Raw genomic sequence first — 21,461 nt, forward strand, 5'->3', positions numbered from 1 at the left:
TAAAATGTGGGATTTTATTGCAAAGCAGAATTTGTTGTGACAATAAACCAACCAGCAGAACAACTTGATCCAACCTTCACCTGGTTAACTAGTTAGATTAGCAGCAACCAGCAGAGAAAGACTTTCTGAGGATAAACAGCAGAGACAACTCTCTAGTGGTTGTCAGATCTCATCTCAAGGTAGCGTCAGGTCACCTGACCCTAGGAGGACCAATAGGACGACGGGAAAGCTGGAAGAACCAACAACAAGCCAGCAGCAGAAGTGTTGAACTGGAATGATGGTGACGTGTTTGAATCAACTCCTGTTAAACCAGCGATGTGGTTTGAAGACAGCTGTGATGATTCTGTTGGAAAGATCCTGTTTTACGTCTCCAGGAAGAAAAATGTGAAGAAAACGTGATAAAATATTTTAATGACACCCTTTAAGTTTGAACACGTTTGCTCAGTATCTGTAGTGCGTTTCCTACAGACTCTAATCAATAACCATCGATCACTAGATCCTCCTCCTGATGGATTTGATCAGATCACATTCTGGTGCTCCCCGACCTCTGGCTGCGCCCCGACCTCTGGCTGCGCCCCGACCTCTGGCTGCTCCCCGACCCCCGGCTGCAGTCTCTCAGAGAGCTCAGAGCTGTCCTCAGGAACTGAACCAAGTTTAGCTGAAAACAAAGACTCGTCATCCCACCGTGAAGTTTGCTTCACGCTGAGTCAAAGCACCAGGTCAAAGAGTCACAGCTGGGAGGAAGAGACGTCACCTGTCCTCTGTCGGGAACGCTTGAACCCAACGGCTGCCATGACGACGAGAGCAAGAACCACCACAGCGATGATGATGATGATGATGGTGGTGGTGGTGGGGGTCACGTCAGTGGGCTCCTCTGGAGAGAAGAAAACAACAACGAGTCACAACCTGAACAGAAGTGCAGGAAATAAAGGTGTCTCCACCTCCACCCCCCGACCCCCGTCTCACCCCAGTTGGTCCAGATCTTTCCTTTGTCCAGTCTGGTGACCAAGTCGTCCTCCACACCTTCCAGCTGGAACACACAGTCGTACCTCCTCCAGTCTTCAGGGGCCACCGATGAAAGGTTCAGGTCAACACTGGTCTGGAAGGTTCCATCATGGTTGGGGAGGATCTCTCCGTGGTCCACCTCCTCATGAAGCTCCTCTCCATCTCTCCTCCAGAAGAGTGCAGCTCTGTCAGGGTAGAAACCTGTAGCGAAGCAGCTGACTGGAGAGGAGGGGGTCTTCTGGAGGAGGAACACTGAGGGGAGCTCTGGAGGAGGAGCACAAACACACTTTAGATGCTCCTCACCAGGAGTCACTGTTAGTTCTTCTGTTTGATGGGATGGATCTGAAGTGTTGTCTGTGTGTCGTTCACCTTTATTGTTTACTGTTGATCACAAACACCAGAGAAACATGAAGGTTGTCGGTACGAAACTCCATCAGGTCATGTGATCCTACCTGTTCTCAGCAGAGAGCTCCTCCCATTCTCCAAATGCTTCCTCCCCCACTCAGGACACTCCTGGGTGTAGTAATGTTTGTTGTAGTCCATCAAAGCTCTGTTATGATCCCATCTGTGTTTGGTGATGAGAGCCTGAGGTCTGGGAGCGATCCAGGTCTCTGTCTTCAGGTCCAGGACCAGGAAGTCTTCTCCATTATAACCATACTGACGAAAACCAGTAACCTCTCCAGTCTCATCGTCCCACTGACAACCAGACATCATCTGGACAATATGGAAACCTGAGAGAGACTCAATGAGTTATTCTGATCCAGTCTCAGTGCTGGTTATTATGGGATGGACAGAAACACTGGATCAGTGAAGTCCAGCAGCATCCAGTTGTCTGTGTGTGTGTGTGTGTGTGTGTGTGTGTGTATGTGTGTGTGTATGTGTGTGTGTGTGTGTGTGTGTCTGTGTGTGTGTGTGTATGTGTGTGTGTATGTGTGTGTGTGTGTGTGTATGTGTGTGTGTGTGTGTGTGTGTGTGTGTGTATGTGTGTGTGTCTGTGTATGTGTGTGTGTGTGTGTGTATGTGTGTGTGTGTGTGTGTGTATGTGTGTGTGTGTATGTGTGTATGTGTGTGTGTGTGTGTGTGTGTGTGTGTGTGTGTGTGTGTGTGTGTGTGTGTGTGTGTGTGTTTACTTCCTCCAGCATGAAAACATAAACAACATTTTATCAGTAGAAACATAAACAAACCTTCAGATTGGTTGAAACGTTTCTTTAAAGTTTCAATGTCGACTTTGAACCCCTCCTGGTTCCCCTCATTCCTCCTGGTCTCTTGGTTCCAGTACTCAGGATCATCTGCTGTGATTTTCTCCATCCAGTCCTGTTTGGGTTCTGATCTCTTGGTGTTACTGTCATAATGAACAATCTGAACGTCATCAATCATCCCAACTTCAACATACTCTGGGAAGTTTAGGACTCCAGAAGATGCAGTGAGGAAATACTTCAGAGAGTGAGTCACTGAAAGAAACAGAAACATGATTTGTGTTTCATAAACCAGTGAAACATTTGATTTTCCTGCACACAGAACCAACAAGAACTGAGCTCCAGTAAAGTGGTTCTGATGGCGTCTGTTGTTCAGTCAGTTCTTCTCTGGTTTCATCAAGTCTCCTTCCTGTTGCTCTTGTTGTTTCTGATGATCAGCTGATAACTGGAAGGATTTCTACAATCAGAATCCTTCCTGTCGTCTGCTGACTGAACACAAGGAGGTCATGTTTCTGTGTTCTGTGTCACGTCAAGAATGTTGGACAAACCGGTTCTGGAGCAAATCTACCCTGGATCTAACCTAGAACAAATCTACCCTGGAACAAACCTACCCTGGATCTAACCTAGAACAAATGTACCCTGGATCTACCCTGGAACAAATGTACCCTGGATCTACCCTAGAACAAATCTACCCTGGATCTACCCTAGAACAAATCTACCCTGGATCTACCCTAGAACAAATCTACCCTGGATCTAACCTAGAACAAATGTACCCTGGATCTACCCTGGAACAAATGTACCCTGGATCTACCCTAGAACAAATCTACCCTGGATCTACCCTAGAACAAATCTACCCTGGATCTACCCTAGAACAAATCTACCCTGGATCTACCCCTGCTGGATCCTGGATCAGCTGCTCAGCTTTCAGATGACAGCTGGGTCACCCCTGAACATTTCTCTGGTGCTAACATGTCAGGAAGTCCATCAACAGAGCCCTGAATCCATCCAGCAGGCTACAAACACACCAAAGTCGTTCTCCTTCCCGATCGGGAAATCACGTGACCTCACCTCCCGCCGCACCAGGTACACCTGTTCCCAGGAGAACCACCAGAACCAAGGTCGTCATGGTGACCTGTCGCATCTGCAGCTCCGAACACACAACAGCCGACAGGAGTCTCTGGTGAAGCTTCCAGTCCGACCATCAAGGGTGAAGTGAGGACGGAACACGGAGAGCAGCGGACTTCCCCGTCCTTCTGAGCCAATGGCAGTTCGTCCTGAGCGGTGACGTCACAGGCTGTGAATCGAAAGTGAAAGTGAATGGAGCTGAGTTTAAAGTGCGCCAGAGGATGGGGGGGTGGGGGATCAGTTTGCTGACGGTGACGTGTTGTTGGAGCTGTGGACGCTGAAAACTGCTGGACCCACACAAATGTGACCCCCCTGTTGATGTTTGATCAGCTGACGCTCCTCTTGTTACTGATCACTGAGGAGTAGTTACATTCATGTCACTTTACACTGAGTTACATTTACTGACATTTATTAGTGACATCTGGCCCTTTGAGGACAGACATTATACTGATGTGGCCCTCAGTAAAAATGAGTTTGACCCCCCCCCGATCCAGTGGAACCTCCAGTCCCCGTGGTTTCCCTTCAGGTAACTCTTCAGGTCAGCATCACCTGTTCCTCTGACATCTGCTCCCATCATCTGATCCGTAGGGTTGATGCTGCATCAGGACGCGTCCGGTGAAGACAGGCCCAGTGAAGCGGTCCTGATGGATGGACCCCCCCGCCCCCGCGCTGACTCCTCTGAATAGCGAGTCCGTCTTGTCATTCTAGAACATGTCATAGAGGTGCTGAATCGTTCCTTCTCCAGAGTGTGTTCCCCAGCCGCCTCCCCTCCGTGATGTCCGTGTCTGAGCTTCATGACATTCTGTAGAACTACTTTTAACGTCAAACAAGTTTATCTTTATTCCTTTAAAACATCTTAAACTTTGAAGTAAACATAGTTAGTAGTTAGAAACGTTTTCTCCAGGAGATTTTGGGATGTGAGACAAACAAAAACAAGATTCAAACGCATTTAAAGAGGAAATAAAGGAACGTTTCGATCCTCCAGGACGATCTGGATCCAACCAGCAGGTGGCGTCAAAGCACCAGGAAAACCCCCCCCAATCGTTTCAGTTCTCTGGTTCACAGGAACGTTTGAATTAGTCAGAAACATGAAATGAGAAAAAGTCATCAAAATAAATATTTATCATGTTATTTATTTATCATGTCAATGATCATGGGATCAACCTCTGAGCTCCATAAATTCAATCATCGTTGTTTAAAGTGAAAGAAGTGAGAATGATGAGACACGAGTAAAATGTGGGATTTTATTACAAAGCAGAATTTGTTGTGACAATAAACCAACCAGCAGAACAACTTGATCCAACCTTCACCTGGTTAACTAGTTAGATTAGCAGCAACCAGCAGAGAAAGACTTTCTGAGGATAAACAGCAGAGACAACTCTCTAGTGGTTGTCAGATCTCATCTCAAGGTAGCGTCAGGTCACCTGACCCTAGGAGGACCAATAGGACGACGGGAAAGCTGGAAGAACCACCAACAAGCCAGCAGCAGAAGTGTTGAACTGGAATGATGGTGACGTGTTTGAATCAACTCCTGTTAAACCAGCGATGTGGTTTGAAGACAGCTGTGATGATTCTGTTGGAAAGATCCTGTTTTACGTCTCCAGGAAGAAAAATGTGAAGAAAACGTGATAAAATATTTTAATGACACCCTTTAAGTTTGAACATGTTTGCTCAGTATCTGTAGTGCGTTTCCTACAGACTCTAATTGTTGCAGGTACCAGGATGTGGCACCCAACAACAGATATATGTGTGGTATTCGGTGCCAATGAAATGTAGAATGCAGCCGAGAGACTTCGGTATCGACAACGTGCTTACTCTTTATTTTTCTTCTCTCTCTTCTTTTTTTAATCAATCTAATCACAGCGCCCACAGTCGGTCAATCACTGTAACACATCGTAACAGGACACAACAATATGATACCAGGAAAACAGGTTAAAATGTTATAAATGAAGGAGACAGTGGAGTAGTGTAGTGTTTTCACTGAAGCTCCTTCTCGGTTATATTTTATTCACAATCATTCACATTTCACCATAAATTCCCTCTCTAACCAATACTGTCTGCATTTGTCCTTTAATTTGAATTATTTTACCCAGCATCCATATCACTGTATCTTTCACTGTCTATCTAGACATTCACATTTACATGTCCATAGAACATTCATTATCAGTCCAAAATACATCCAATATATCATACTGATTCACAAGACATTTCAACAATAAACACGTTCTGAAACTCTTTGGCATTCCCCTTTAACATTACTCGTTTTCCAAAATCCATTCTTCTTGTCATTAATTTACTTTGCATTTTAAAGTGCACTTTTAATGTAATGTAATGTTTATGTAAAGATGCTACTAGCACCAGGACTCAATACAAAACAGTACCAGTAATCACCCCGAACACATATTGACATTGCATAGCTGCCTCATGGTCTTAAACCATTCCCTTCAGTAGAGGGTAACACTGCTTACTTAGTATGTACACAAAATAATAAAATGGAGCCAGCCATTAAACATATCAAAACATAAGTCTAACTATAAGAATGGAGGAGTGATACCCCAAAACCATGACGGAACCCCACGTGGGGAGACGCCATCTTAACGAGCCCCAGTACACACAGTGACAGTTCTTGAATCTCTATAAGCTTATTTTATACATAAATTCGACCCAAATCAAAGCACAAACGTTACCAAAAGCGACATAAACATCAGGTGATATCTTTGTGTGGTTGTGAAGGATTACCCACCTGGAAAACAGGTTGAAATGTTATAAATGAAGGAGAGGGTGGAGTAGTGTAGCGTTTTCACCAAAGCTCCTTCTCAGTTATGAAGGGAGCCCGGCTAGCGCGCACGTCATACGGACTGGTACAGGTTTAACCTGTGATCCCACCACTGCCCCCTGGTGACCAAAGTTCTATTGTTTTTGGGATCTCTTCCAGGCCTGTACCTAATTGTGAAATGGAAATCAGCCACTTCTGCACCCCACCTACAAGTGGTTGCGTTCAACTTTGCTGTGGACAAGATGTGAGTGGGTTATTATCGCTGTAAACAGTAAAACTTGGAACCCCCTCCCCCCCTATTTTCTTACTTTATCTCTCTCCCTCCAAATAAACAGAATTCAATAAACAAAACAAGATTCAAAGTACATATATAGAAACAAATCAATACAAATAAAAATGAATACAGTTAAAACGCATTCAGTCTTGTTCATGAAATATTGAAAGATACCGTTTTACCATGGTTTTGAAGCCTTCTTTTGTGTTCGCTTGTATTATATATGCTGGTAGTGAGTTCCACCCTACAACAGCTCTATACATGACAGTTCTCTGCATAGCAGAAGTCCTAGCTTTAGGTAAATTGAACCTCCCCTCTATTGCATGTCTCGTTTGATATTCATGACTGGAAGAATGTTTCAATAAACTTTTATGAATTATTTTTAGAGATTGAGTGGCTATTATGTTACGAATGAAATTTACTAAACAATAGGTAGACCTTTGACTAACAGTCAACCATCGTAATCTATCATGCATATCTTTTACATTAGTTCTGTAGGAACAGTTTAACGCACAATGTGCTGCTTTATTTTGAACAATTTGTAATTTCTTCATATCGACCTTTGTATCGCTGGACCAAATGATAAAGCAATAATCAAGCTGTGACAAAACTAAGGCATTCAAGACCTGTTTAGTGACATCTAGTGGCAGATCTTTAGAGATTCTTCTAACAACTGATACAGCTCTTCCCATTTCACTAACAATGTTGTCAACCTGATGTGACCATGATAGAATGTTGTTAAATGTAATACCTAACAGTTTGGTCTCTTTTACTTGATCAATGGGAATATTATTGACATTTAAATTCAATTTGGGCTCAGATCTCCACTGATACTTTGTCCCCATTAATATAGACTCTGTCTTACCAGCATTGAGCACAAGTTTATTACTATCCACCCACTCGACTATTGACTTTAATTCTTGTTCTAAAATAGAATTGATCTCTTCTACAGTAGTTCCTGAAACATATATGGTTGAGTCATCAGCATACATTGAGATTTGAGCATCATGTAGTATTAAAGGTAGATCATTCATAAAAATCGAGAACAATAAAGGCCCTAGGCAACTTCCCTGGGGGACTCCACAGTTAACAGTACTGACATCAGATAAGCTACCATTAAAAAAAACAGTTTACCTTCTATTACTTAAGTAACTCTCCATCCATTTTAATGCAGGTCTAGTCAAACCATATTCTTTAAGCTTTCCTAATAGTAAAGGATGATCAATCAGATCAAACGCTGCACTATAATCAAGTAAAACAGCCCCTTCCGGTCTTCCATTATCAATATCACATTGCCAATCATCTGTCATCTGTGTCAATGCTGTACATGTGGAGTGACGTGGCCTGTAAGCATGTTGATAATCTGTGTTCAAACCATATACATCAAAATAAAATTGAATTTGCTGAAATATAATTCTCTCCATTACCTTTCCTAAAGCTGGTAACAAACCAATAGGGCGGCTATTAGCCTCCGAGAACGGTGCAGCTGTATTTTTGTCCAGAGGAATAATTTTAGCTATTTTCCAAGCATCAGGACATCTACATCTCTCAATACTCAAGTTAATATGACAAACAGGAACAGAAATTAAACTGGAAACCAAGCTAATACATTTTATGTCCAAGTTATCCACACCTGGTGGTCTATCTTTACATTTTCCAAGCAGACCCGCAACCTCATTAGCAGTTACCTTTTCAATTTTAAATCTACAGTCCTTATTTTGCATTAAATTCCCAATTAATGTTGTTGATGAGTGTGTGTTTAGATGCTTCATGTTGCTTCTTAAACTGTTGATTTTTGACTGAAAGAAATCATTAAAATAATTAGCAATATCAACTGGTTTAGTTAAATATGTTCCATCTACTTCGATATAAGACGGGCAGGCTTTAGGGTTTCTACCAATCATATCATTTACTACATTCCACATTTTCTTTTTGTCATTATTCACATTTTCTATTTTATTCACATAAAACGATTGCTTTTTCTTCTTATTTAGATAAGTAACATAATTTTGTAATTGTGTAAGACACGAAACACACACACACACACAGCCACACACACACATACACACAACCAATCACACACATAATTTGTCACTTAGCATAGTGTAGCCTTGTCTTCTCGCCCCACCCCCATCCCACTTTACATTTGGCCAATTCTCGTTTCCCACATCACTAATAATACCGCCACATGCAACACAACATTAAATGGCATGTTGCATATGCCAGCACCATCAGCCAACATGGCATTATGACATATGGAAAAGGATATTTCATGGTATGATACATGATATATGATACATCTTCTGCGCATGCGCGAGCAGGCTGCAGTTTCCTCTGCTCAGAGCGAGTTTGTTTGCATAATTTTGCGTTTTTCTTCTATGTTTCTGCGTGTATTTTTCTAACGTTAAATTAGATAATGTATAGTAATATGCTAGTGTACTCCAGGGAGGAGTTGTTGTCTCTGAGGGTCAAAGGAGACCCAGCAACACGCGATCTCATCCCCGCTGAGCTCCGACGGAGATATCGCGGATGCCGAGCGGGTCAAGTTGAAAGGACTAGACTAACGGCTAGAGCCGCTAACCGGAGGAGAGTCAAGCCCTCCGTCCCCTCCGTCATCATGGGGAACGTGAACTCTCTACCCAACAAGTTGGACGAACTGACGGCGCTGTGCAGGACTGATCATCGCTACCGGGAGACCAGCTTGTTGGTGTTCTCAGAGACGTGGCTAACTGGCGACGTGCCGGACACTAACGTCCGACTACCCGGCTTCTCCTCCGTACGAGCGGACCGGGACACGAACACCGCCGGTAAGAAGAAAGGAGGTGGACTAATCATCTATACCAACGATAGATGGTGCCATCCGGGACATGGGACGGTGAAATCAACACTGTGTAACCGCGATCTGGAGCTAACAGCTGTTAGCATCAGACCCTACTACCTGGCGCGTGAATTCTCACACGTCATCGTCCTCGCCGTCTACATCCCTCCACGTGCGGACCCAGAGACGGCACGAGAGACCATCTGTGGGACCACCTCTGCTCTTCGGACCCGGCACCCGGAGGCGCTCGTCATCATCACTGGTGACTTTAATCACGTCACCCTGGACTCATCTCTCCCCACAATGGTCCAGTGTGTAGACTGTCCCACACGGAAGAACAGAACCATCGATCTGTTCTACACTAATGCTAAGGAGGCATACACCGCCACCCCCCTCCCTCCACTAGGTAAATCAGACCATAACCTAGTGTACCTACAGCCCACCTACATCCCGCTGGTGAAACGGCTGCCAGCAACAACACGACAGGTCAGGAGGTGGTCCCCGGAAGCAGAGGAGATGCTGAGGGACTGCTTCCAGACCACCGACTGGGATGTTATTGTGGGCTCACATGGGGAGGACATTGAGGGGGCAGCTCAGTGTTTTACAGACTACATGAACTTCTGTGTGGACACCGTGGCCCCTGTCAGGACAATCAGGTGTTACCCCAACAACAAACCATGGGTAACCAAGGAAGTCAAGGCTGTCCTGAACAGGAAGAAGCGGGCGTTCAGGAGCAAGAATGAGGAGGAGATGAGGAAGGCCCAGAAGGAAGTGAGACTCTGCCTGAGGGAGGCCAAGGAGGCGTACAGGAGGAAGCTGGAGAAGCAGCTGGGGCGCAACCAAGTGCGGGAGGTCTGGAATGGGATGAGAACCATCACCGGACACGGGAAAGGGCGCAGCACTGTGGAGGGGAATATTGAACGAGCGAATGAACTTAACAGCTTTTTCAATCGGTTCAGCTCCCCCACCACTCCCGGCTCCTCGTCCCAGGCCTCTCCTGGCCTACAGACCTCTCCTGGCCTACAGGCCTCTCCTGGCCCTTCAGACCGCTCCACTGATGCTCCCTCCTCCTGTGCTTCCTCTCCTTCCACCCCTGCCACTTCTCCCGAGCCCACTCCAAGAACTGCGAAGCTCAACGGCCCCACCTCAACCACTGGACTTCCAACCTCGCCACAACCTCCTGCTCCCACCACGACCGAGACCATCATCACTGCAGACCTGGTGACGACAACGCTGAGGAGGCTCCGTCCTCTACAAGGCGGCTGGACCAGATAAGGTCTCCCCAAGACTCCTCCGAGCCTGTGCTTCGGAACTAGGGGACCCCCTGCAACAATTGTTCAACCTCAGTCTGCGGCTGGGGAGGGTCCCGTCACTGTGGAAGACCTCCTGCATTGTCCCTGTACCCAAGAAAGGACGCCCTACTGAGCTCAACGACCACCGACCGGTCGCTCTTACCTCCCACGTAATGAAGACCCTAGAGCGACTGGTCCTGGAGCTCATGCGTCCACAGGTGCAGGGTGCTATGGACCCTCTCCAGTTTGCCTATCAGGCCAAGGTTGGGGTTGACGATGCTGTCATGTACCTCCTCCACCGCACACTCTCCTACCTGGACGCCGGGGGCTGTGCCGTCAGAGTGGTCTTCTTCGACTTTTCGAGTGCCTTCAACACCATCCAGCCCCAGCTCCTGCAGGATAAACTGACCTCCATGGCTGTGGACCCCTACCTCGTGAGCTGGATTACGGACTACCTAACGGACAGACCCCAGTACGTCCGTATGGGGGACTGTTTGTCTTCTATGGTGACCAGCAGCACGGGGGCGCCACAGGGGACCGTTCTATCCCCCATTCTCTTCACCCTCTACACATCAGACTTCAAGCACAACTCGGATACATGCCACATACAGAAGTGCTCCGATGACACCGCGATAGTGGCATGTATCCGGGAGGGTGATGAGGGGGGTTACAGGGCATTGGTGGCTGACTTCGTGGAGTGGTGCCAACAGAACCAGCTCCAGCTCAACGTCTCCAAGACAAAGGAGATGGTTCTGGATTTCCGGCGGGCACCTCCCTCTCCACAGCCGGTGATCATCAAAGGCAGTGAGGTGGAGGTGGTAGAAAGCTATAAGTACCTGGGACTGCAGCTAGACAGCAGACTGGACTGGTCACTCAACTCCAACTGTGTGTACAAGAAGGGGCAGAGCAGGATGTACTTCCTAAGGAGGCTGGCCTCCTTCAACATCTGTCCTAAGCTCCTTTTCATGTTTTATCAGTCCGTAGTCTCCAGTGTGCTGTCATACGCCATTGTGTGTTGGGGTGGGGGGGCCAGGAAAAGAGATATGGACCGTCTGAACAGACTCATCCGCAGAGCGGGCTCAGTGGTCGGGCTGAGCCTGGAGTCTGTGGATATGCTTCTAGAGAGCAGGACCATGTCTAAAATTAAGGCCATCATGAACAACACCAGACACCCCCTACACACCACCTTCTCCCAGCAGAGAAGCACCTTCAGCGGCAGACTGCTGTCACACAGCGCCTCCACAGAGAGGCTGAGGTCCTCCTTCGTGCCCCGTGCCATCAGGGGGTACAATGACTCTCTCAGGAGGAACGGGGGGGAGGTGGCGAGGTCAGCACGGGGTTGAAAATGGATTTAATTTAATTTAAATTTAATTTTATACTGTTGTATATATATATATAAAATTTATTTTTTATACTGTTTTATATTTTAATTCAATTTTATACTGTTTAGATTTCTATTTTATACTGTTTATATTTTAATACTGTAATATTTTTAAATTTTATACTGTTTATTTTTTAGTTATAGTTTAGTATATAAGTCCTGTTAGTGCTGCATGTGCCTGTCTGTTAGTGTAATGTATGTCTTGTGGTATGTCCTGTGATGTCAGTGTTTCCTTTTTCTCCTGGTGTTTATCCAGTATTATTTGTTACGTAATGCCTGAGCAGTGGATATATGCAATTTCCTCCGGGATTAATAAAGTATCTATCTATCTATCTATCTATCTATCTACCGCAGCACCACCAGCTCATCATGTTCAACAGTAAACTACTAATGCCACCACATGCAACATGACACAACCCTTATAGCTATTGAGCCTCTGTCAAAATCAAAATTATCTAACTTTAAAAAAATATAATAGTAAAGATAAATATATAAAAAATAAAAAAAATTATAATAATAACAAATAAAATTATAGCGTAAAAATAAAATAAATGAGTACTGGGAAGAAAAAGAAAAGAAATGAATTAGCATAAGTATTGGGGAAAAAATATAAAGTAAAAACAGAAAAAATAAATAAATAAATATCCTCATTTCATCTCCATTTTCAGTCCAGTGATAGAAATTGATTAGTGTTCCATCCCATTCATTTCACTTGAAGGATCCAACTTCTATAAACAGTATTATTAGGACAGTACCTGAGTTTGGACCCCTGCATCCATTCCATGTTGTATCACTTTGTCATGTCAGTTTCCTCGCCAACTTTATCAGACTCGCTATCCTCCTTTTGAGATGCGACATCACCCTTCTCTTCTCCTTCTTCATCCTAGTCAGATGCCCCGTTCACGTCCTCCTCTTCATCAGGTTCAATGTTTTTAATGTAGCGAACGAAGAAATCTTCTGCCTCTCTAGCAGTAGTGAACTTGTGCACTTTCTCACGAAAGGTCAGGATCAATGTTGCAGTTGGCTGGATAAAGCCGCATCTTATTTTGTGTTCAAATAGCTCTGATTTTATATCTTTAAACTCTGCTCGGAGGTTCATTGTTTCAGCGCTGACATCAGAATGGATCCAGATTCTCTTCCCGTTATACGTGAACGAACGTAACTCAGCTGCTTTCTGGGTTATTTTCCTTTTGATCTCAAAGCTATGCAGCCTTGCGATCATGCACCTCGAGCCATTTTTCTCGGGACCAGTGCGATGTGCCACGCTGATCACTGGGCCGGTTCCAACCATATCCACAGCAAACACTTCCCGCAGCAGTCTTTCTGTAAACGTAGTCGGGTTACCTGCTTCCACACCCAACGGCAGGCCAAAGGTTTTGCGGCTGTGATTCCCCAGCTGGATAATCTTCTTCTTTGATGTATTATTTTCTTCAATGATCATTTGTTGTATATGTTACACCCCCCAGGGGTGTGGCTAGTAAAACAGATTATATTTTAAACTGCTCTGCTAGGTAGACCTGAATAAACAGGGAAAAACACGAGACAGTCAGTTTCGGTGTAAGTTATTCTCTCTTCCTTGGTCATCTCAATTTATTAACAATCATGTTTCTTAAATCAAATGTAGCGGCAAGAGGACACAAGCCAGTGTCTTATTGTGCCGGTCCCAAGCCCGGATAAATACAGAGGGTTGCATCAGGAAGGGCATCCGGCGTAAAACTTTTGCCAAATCAAAGATGCGAATCATTTCAATCATAAATCATGTTCACAAAATATCAATGACACATATTTTCTCCATAGGTTCATCATCAATTCAATACATTCTTCTTTGCATACACGTCCATATTCCCATATGTTTTCATTTGTCAGCATCCATATACTGTAATAATGTTTGATTTTTACCAATCATGTTGCTTATTGCATAGAATTAGTCTATTCTGTTTTTGTACCGTCACATCCCTAATGACTATTGTTTTTAATCATCACATCACTATTAAAGTATTTATAGAATCATGTAATCATTTCTATCATCATGTAACTAGATAAATCAAGAAATAACCATGAACAAAACACAATATCCCTTCTGTTCTGCTAACAGGCTAACACTGTATCAGTATAATATAGTGTATAAAGACAACTGGATGCACTTCAAGGCAAACCTGGAGAGAATTAACAATATACAAAATACGGAAATGTACTCTTTCAATGTAAACAATAAATCACACATCCACAACACAAAACAGGAGCTTGTAAGACTAAAGGAGCAACAAAAATAACATCAGTGAAAACCACCTACATGTCACGTAGTGAACGGCCGGAATGGCTGCTGCCATGAAAGTTAGCATAAAACCCTAGATTCCGCTACATACATCAAACTACTACAAAGTAATGTTATTTCTGGCATAAAACTGAGTCAAGTTTTGTTTTATAATACAAAGTGCTCATAATAAATGTTTTTCATGTGCCAACGTTAAACCTACCTGAATAAACAGGGAAAACACGGGACAGAGTCAGTTTCGGTGTTCGTTATCCTCTCTTCCTTGGTCATCTGGAGAAGAACGTCACGTGGGCACCGAGCTAACCTGTCTCTGGAAACGGAGCGGCCACCTGGTGGCGGAATGTGGAATTGGTGTATTCCTAGAATATAGATCCCCATTTATTCTCAATTCACATGAAGGCTATTCAAAGTACAAGACAATTATCTAATATTACAAAAATATAACTACACTCTTGTGTATGTCACATATACGTTCAAGTTCAGACAGTCTGTCATCAGTATAACCCGCAGCTTTCTCCAGTGCAGCTACTTTGCCTTCGCATTTAGTCAAGTTACCTTTCAACTCCTCCAAACATTTGTTCACTGGCTCGAAACTTTTGGCCAATGCTGCTGTTATTTCTTCACGGATAATTTGTCTCATTGTAGCGGCCATTTCAGCCGTGAAAGCCTTGTACCGTGTAGCCATCTTTCACAATTGTTTTTTGCAACTCGTAGCGTTGAACTGGTGGCCAGGTGCAAACAATCACACTGCATCTACACCTTCTCCAGAGAGCAGTCAGTCCAGTTCATAAGTAAAGCTACTTCAAAATGACACATTCCAAATGATTATGTGGTCATAAACCTTTCACTTGCATTTCACATCCATTGAGTGGCATAAACCTAATTAAATATAAACTTAAGCCAGTGGGACCGGGGTACCGCGGCTACACACGTCTGCGCTCACATCGTCTGCCGAGTAGACCAAGCGTTTTTCTGAGTCGGCCCACAGTCTGAGGTCTGATGTCTTTTAGTGCTCTTACAGCTTCAAAATCAGCAGGATCTACTGAAAACCAGTGTGTCATCCAGATAAGGAAGGAGCATTCATGAGGCCAAAGGGGATGCGAATCCACTCATAAAGTCCCCGTGGTGTAACACACGCCATTAGTGGGCTGTCTTTCTCTGTCATGAAACCCTGGCGGTAAGCTTTACCTTGATCTAAAAGAGAGAACCGGGACTTACCACACAAGCTATCTAAAATGTCTTGTGCCCGAGGGATAGGCTGACGGTCAGGATGAGTTTTCCCATTCAAGTCTCTATAATCTAAACACAACCTAAGGGTACCATCTTTTTTCCGAACATACAAAACAGGCGAAGAATATGAAGACTTTGACTTCCTAACCCATCCTTGTGCTATCAGGTCGTGGAGGTAACTTTTCATTTCCTGGTACAGGGGGCTTGGTACAGAAATGTATGTGCGTTTGACTGGTTCGGTGTCTTTTAGAGAAATCGTCATCTGCAATTGGTCAATGCAGCCAATATCATTATCTGACCTAGAGAAAGAATGACATTCTTCTCGAAGCACCTGCTCCACTACTTGTCCCTGATCTTCACTAAGGTGACTTAAATCTACAGGGGGATCCCATCTTTCACTGGTGGTACTTTCAGAGTTTGCTCTAGTGTGACTCACTGTGACTGGTCTGGCAACCTTCACAAAGACCTGGGCTGGCAGAACCCACATTATGGTTTGCACTGTGCCAATTGAGGTGCGCCCTGGTAAAACATCATCATGATCAGTTGGGTTAGAAACATCTATAGCGATAACTGGAAATACACCTTTCCGAACTCTGACTAGTGTATCATAGAACTCAAGACCATCTGGCCACTGAGGGTTCAGGTCTAGCTGAAGGTCTAGTCCTCTTTAAAAGGCTGTGCAACTACACGACAGTTAACCTGAATGCTACTGTGTTTTAGAACTACAACCTCCTCCCTCTTTGTTTTGACTGCATATTGATCTTCTTGTTCTGCACTAACAGCCTGTATAAAAGCTCTTACCTTGTTTCTTTTTAGACTTGGAAAAGCTTTCCTCACTGTGTGATACTGTTCAGTTTTTTTCAGTGTTTGTCAGAATGCGCTCCAAAGCAATCGATCTCAGACGATCGGATCAAGACAGCACTGATGAGCAATGATGATAACATTGAATTATTAAACAATGAATTAATTAGACTTTTTTAGCATTTTTAACTTTTTAACCCTTCTTAAACACATCTGTGAGTTTTTCATGTTTTTAGCCCATTTTCAGAACACATAATTATTATATTTCATTTCTCTGAACTAAATGTTCATCTTATTATAAATCTTCAAATAACAGTTGTTACCATATCAGAAATGCTCATACGGAATCGGCGTAACGAACGACAAGCGGAACGTCAAGTTTATCTTCTTTTTATTAGACCGGAGCCTTCCACGCTCACCTGAACACTTGTACATAAATTACACATGTCATACTCAATCGAACAAGAGTACTACATTCACATAAAACCCCTTCCGGGCACAATAGGAAGTCCCCAAAATAAGAGCCTCACTTAACACCCCCACTCGCTCTTTTCTTACCACATCAAATTGGAAAACAAAAACAACTCATTCAACCAAAAGTAAAACATCCATGACATTCAATTGCCAAATATGTTTCTTGAAAACATTTTCAACTTCAGCTTAGTAGCTGGCTTGGTCAGAACATCCGCAATCACCTGCTCAGGGGGACAGTACTCCAAAAAGAATCTTCCATTATTAACAATTTCCCTTATGAAATGGTACTTGATGTTAATATGCTTGCACCTTTGTCTGTTCACTGGATTCTTGGCCAGTGCTATTGCACCTTGGTTGTCTTCATACACCTTTGTTTGTGCATACTGATAATTGTCAATACCACTAAGCAGTTGCTCAAGGTAAATACCTTCCTGTATGGCTGATGCTAAAGCCATATATTCTGCCTCACAAGTTGATAAAGCCATGGTTGGTTGTTTTCTTGTTTTCCAGGAAATCAAAGAGCTATCCTCATTTAGACTGGCACAATACCCTGATGTACTTCTCCTATCGGCCGAATCACATGCCCAGTCAGCATCACTATAGACTCTTAGGCCTAGTTTTTCTTTATCATTTCTCCTGAAGTACCTTTGAGGTACCTGAACACATGTTTAACACATGTTTCCCCATATCTCTCATTTTGAACTTTTCAGTTAGCATCCGTTTCACATTTTTCATCACACTCTTACTGTTGGCAGCAATGATGAGATCATCAACCCAAATGATTAGTATTACTTTCTCGTTGTTTCTTTCCCGTGTGTAGACACATGTATCAGCGGAATTTTGTACAAAATAATTTTCAACTAAACATGTATGCAACAACGTATTCCAATTCCTCCCAGATTGTTTTAACCCGTAAATGGATTTCTGTAGCTTGCATACTAGTTTTTCACCCGTTTCTGATTCCTTTTCAAAATCTTCAGGTTGCTCCACATAAATTTCGTAGTCAATTGGAGCGTGAAAATAAGCTGTTTTCACATCCATCTGATGTAACACTAAGTTATCCTGGACTGCTTTTTGCATCACAACTCTTACACTCGTCGTGTCAGCTGTAGGTGAGAATGTTTCGTCATAATCGGTACCCGGTTTCTGACTGTAGCCTTTTGCTACAAACCTTGCCTTGTATTTGTTAGATCCATCTACTTCTGTTTTCAGTGCATAAACCCATCTACCCCCCACTGTCTGTTTGCCTGGTGGCAACTGTGTCAGGGTGAAGGCTTCCTTCTCCTTGAGAGATTGCATCTCCTCTATCATAGCAGATTTCCACTGTCTTGCTTTGGTTGACGCAATAGCGTCTTGGTGAGTATGAGGCACATCGCACACTGCCCTGTAACAAAAGTCTATGCAAGTGTTTAGATTGTCCTCTATGTTACCTGTCTCATAGTCCTGTAGGTGAGCTGGTCTCCTTTTGACTCTTGGTGGGTTCCTTCTGTTTACAATATCTGTGACTTCACCTGGCTGCATCTGTTCAATCTTTTTAGGTGAAGTACTAACACCACCGCTCTGAACACTCTGGCCTTGTGCATTTTGAGGTTTTTCATCAACCCTCTCATCAGTGTTGTCAACCATGGTATATATATATATATATCCCCATAAGCTGTTTGTGACTCAGCTGTCTGCGTTCCCTTTTCATTTGTCGCTTTAGTTGTGAATTTCACCAACCTATACTTTTGGACCTTCTCTGCATCTGGGTAGTACACTAGATACGCTGGGCTGTTTTTGTCATAGCCTATGAAAACTCCTTGCTCACATCGAGATTCCCTTTTGCCTTTCTCTTGCTTGTAAGCAAAACACGTAGATCCGAATTTCTGTAATTTGGACAGGTTGGGTACATTACCTGTGAACAGCTCATATGCTGTTTTCTTTGTGCGTCTATTGTAGCACCTATTCCTCACATATGCAGAGGTCTGAACAGCGTAGTTCCACAAGTTATCAGGTAACCCGCTTTCAATTAGTAGGCATCTACTCATCTCATAAAGTGTTCGCCAACCACTTTCTGCAGTACCATTTTGGTGGGGCGAGTAAGGCGCTGACGTTTTGTGTCTAATCCTGTTTTTGGTTAACACTGTCTGAAAATCGTGACATTTAAATTCAAATCCGAACGAATACACTTGGCTTGCCCATATGGGGCTGTGTCTGCCAGGAATTTTTCTGTGGCCTTGACTGTCACTCTTGGACCTGAGAAAGTACACGAACATAGTACCTGAATATCGATGCCCTTCCATGCTCGGAGTTCGCATGGAGCCTGCTAAATCAGTGTGTACTAGCTCTAGGGGCTTCTTTGCTTTCCTATCTGGCTCTCTGTTTCGCATCTGTGTGAATTTTCCTTGCGTGCACACCTCACCTGACTGTTTCAATCCAGATGAACCTTCCTTAATCTCCATACCTCTCACCACTCTTTGTAAATTTTTCACATCCTCATAATTACAATGACCTAATATCTGATGCCAGGTCTGTACATCATGGCACACTTCACATTGGTCAGCATAATTTTCAACAGTTGGAAAGTAATACAAGTTACAACTCTCATGCATGTCAAACCTGCGACAGTCTTTGGTAAGTATGCGACTGTCCCCTTTCTCGAAGATCGTCGTCGCACCTCCGTTGGTTGCTCTTGACACTGAGAAGATGTCGTGTGGGTATGAAGGCATGTAGAGCGCATCCCGAAGCTGCGCTCTGCGTTGCTGTCCATCGCTGTCTAGCAGGTGGATCACCGCGGTGCCTCTTTGTTGCGCCATTCCGTTGCACTTGCTTCCATCTGCTAACTCCACAGAGTGAGAACTTGGCTGGAACGAGTGGTCGAAGCTCTCAAATTTGCCGATGTCGTTCACGATGTGTGAAGTTGCTCCTGCGTCCACCATAATCCCTTTCATCTTGACATTATCCAGTGGTCTTTCTTTCTGGACGTATTTGGCCATGAAGAGGGAATCGCGGTCACCGTCTTGCTTCTCCACAAACTTTCTGGCGCCATCTCGTCCATTCTTCTTCTTGCACATTGACTCTGCATGCGTGGCATTCTTACAGTAATTGCACCACACTCTCCTATAGCATTTTCGCGCCATGTGTCCCTTTGTCCCACACTTGTAGCACGTGATATCCGCATCTTCATCTTTTCTGTTGATTTGGCCTTTGCTTTGTCTTGCGTGCGTTTTCATCACGTTATCTGTACTGGGTTCGGTCATTCTCATTTTCTCAGACTCTTCGTAAATTCGCAGTCTTCTCTTGAAGTCGGCAAAAGTGACATTGTCCTCGTTCTGTGTCACATGCACAGCTAGTGGTTTGAATGAGTCTGGTAGCCTGCCTAGCACCATGGCTACAATCAGTCCATCACTCAGGGTTTCACCTGCTTCTCTTAACGCTGTAATGATATTCTCTACCCTTATCAAGTAGTCTGTCACAGTCTCTTTTTCACACATGCGTAACTTCGTAAGCGATGTGTACATGTTTATGATTCGCGGTTTGCTTTTTCCCGCATAATGTTCTCGCAATATCTTGAGTGCTTTTCTGCCATCCTCAGCAGCCTCATGTCTGATTAGCGAAAGGCTCTTATCATCAATTAGCCTTACCAATTTGGCGTAGCAGTCGGCATTTTTCCGCCGGTCATCATCGTTTGGCTGAGCTGGTTCTTGCAAGATAGTCTCTTTCAGCTCCATGATGTGTAGGCAACTTAAAAACTGTGTTTCCCACAGGTCGTATTTCTCCTCAGACCCGTCGAATAGCAGCTGCGGTGCTGAAAGTCCAGTCGCTCGGCTAGCCATCTTGTATCCCGCCAATTTTCTCCTCAGCTCCAAACTTTATCGCGTAACACTTTGCGCTGAACTTCTAACTTACTACTCACGCTCGCTTATCTTCAGCCCTGGGCCCATAACCTGTTACCATATCAGAAATGCTCATACGGAATCGGCGTAACGGACGACAAGCAGAACGTCAAGTTTATCTTCTTTTTATTAGACCGGAGCCTGCCACGCTCACCTGAACACATGTACATAAATTACACATTATACTCAATCGAACAAGAGAACTACATTCACATAAAACCACTTCCCGGCACAATAGGAAGTCCCCAAAATAAGAGCGTCACTTAACAACAGTCTTTTCAACTTACCATGTCATTCTTATTATTATAATTTCTAACTTTCAGCTTATTATCATTCCTAACTTGTCACATTAAAGAGACCTTTACTTGATATGACCTGATGGACCTGCAGTCACGTGACTGAACTGATCCATGAACTGAGTGAGGATGAGGTCACCTGAGCTGCAGCCTTCTGACCTCATCAGCTGACGTTACGTTACGGGGCGCGTGACCTCACGTTTTCCTCATCAGTTCTTGTCGCCTGCATTGACAGACAGACTGATCGATCATCCGCTGATTGGAACACATCCTGATCTGATTGGTAGAATCCAGTTGTTTATTGGTTGTGTTCTGATGTTTGAATAAATGGTTGAAAGAACTACTTTTAACGTCAACCAAGTTTATCTTTATTCCTTTAAAACATCTTAAACTTTGAAGTAAACATAGTTAGTAGTTAGAAACGTTTTCTCCAGGAGATTTTGGGATGTGAGACAAACAAAAACAAGATTCAAACGCATTTAAAGAGGAAATAAAGGAACGTTTCGATCCTCCAGGACGATCCGGATCCAACCAGCAGGTGGCGTCAAAGCACCAGGAAAAACCCCCCCAATCGTTTCAGTTCTCTGGTTCACAGGAACGTTTGAATTAGTCAGAAACATGAAATGAGAAAAAGTCATCAAAA

The 21,461-nt window shown here is 43.9% G+C and overlaps 1 protein-coding gene across 1 annotated transcript; it reads right to left on the bottom strand.

Annotated features, from left to right (window-relative positions):
- On the bottom strand, positions 1-3,428 carry LOC137612742 (BOLA class I histocompatibility antigen, alpha chain BL3-6-like). The gene is made up of 6 exons (XM_068341420.1): positions 3,270-3,428; positions 2,190-2,456; positions 1,458-1,736; positions 967-1,269; positions 755-874; positions 1-658 (listed from the first exon to the last, which is right to left on the bottom strand). Exons 1-6 carry the CDS (start codon positions 3,340-3,342, stop codon positions 519-521), a joined length of 1,182 nt encoding a protein of 393 aa, XP_068197521.1. The 5' UTR covers positions 3,343-3,428; the 3' UTR covers positions 1-518.
- Positions 3,429-21,461: the final 18,033 nt, after the last annotated feature.

Source organism: Antennarius striatus, chromosome 18 (genome assembly GCF_040054535.1).
Source record: "Antennarius striatus isolate MH-2024 chromosome 18, ASM4005453v1, whole genome shotgun sequence".
NCBI classification, from domain to species: domain Eukaryota; kingdom Metazoa; phylum Chordata; class Actinopteri; order Lophiiformes; family Antennariidae; genus Antennarius; species Antennarius striatus.

What these genes read in the sequence shown, in the direction of transcription:
- LOC137612742 (XM_068341420.1), bottom strand. Translation starts at nt 3,342, where the DNA reads ATGCGACAGGTCACCATGACGACCTTGGTTCTGGTGGTTCTCCTGGGA. An exon ending in ACGTTTCAACCAATCTGAAG is followed by an intron (nt 1,737 to 2,189) that starts GTTTGTTTATGT and finishes AGTCTCTCTCAG; the next exon opens with GTTTCCATATTGTCCAGATG. An exon ending in GAGCTCTCTGCTGAGAACAG is followed by an intron (nt 1,270 to 1,457) that starts GTAGGATCACAT and finishes CTCCTCCTCCAG; the next exon opens with AGCTCCCCTCAGTGTTCCTC.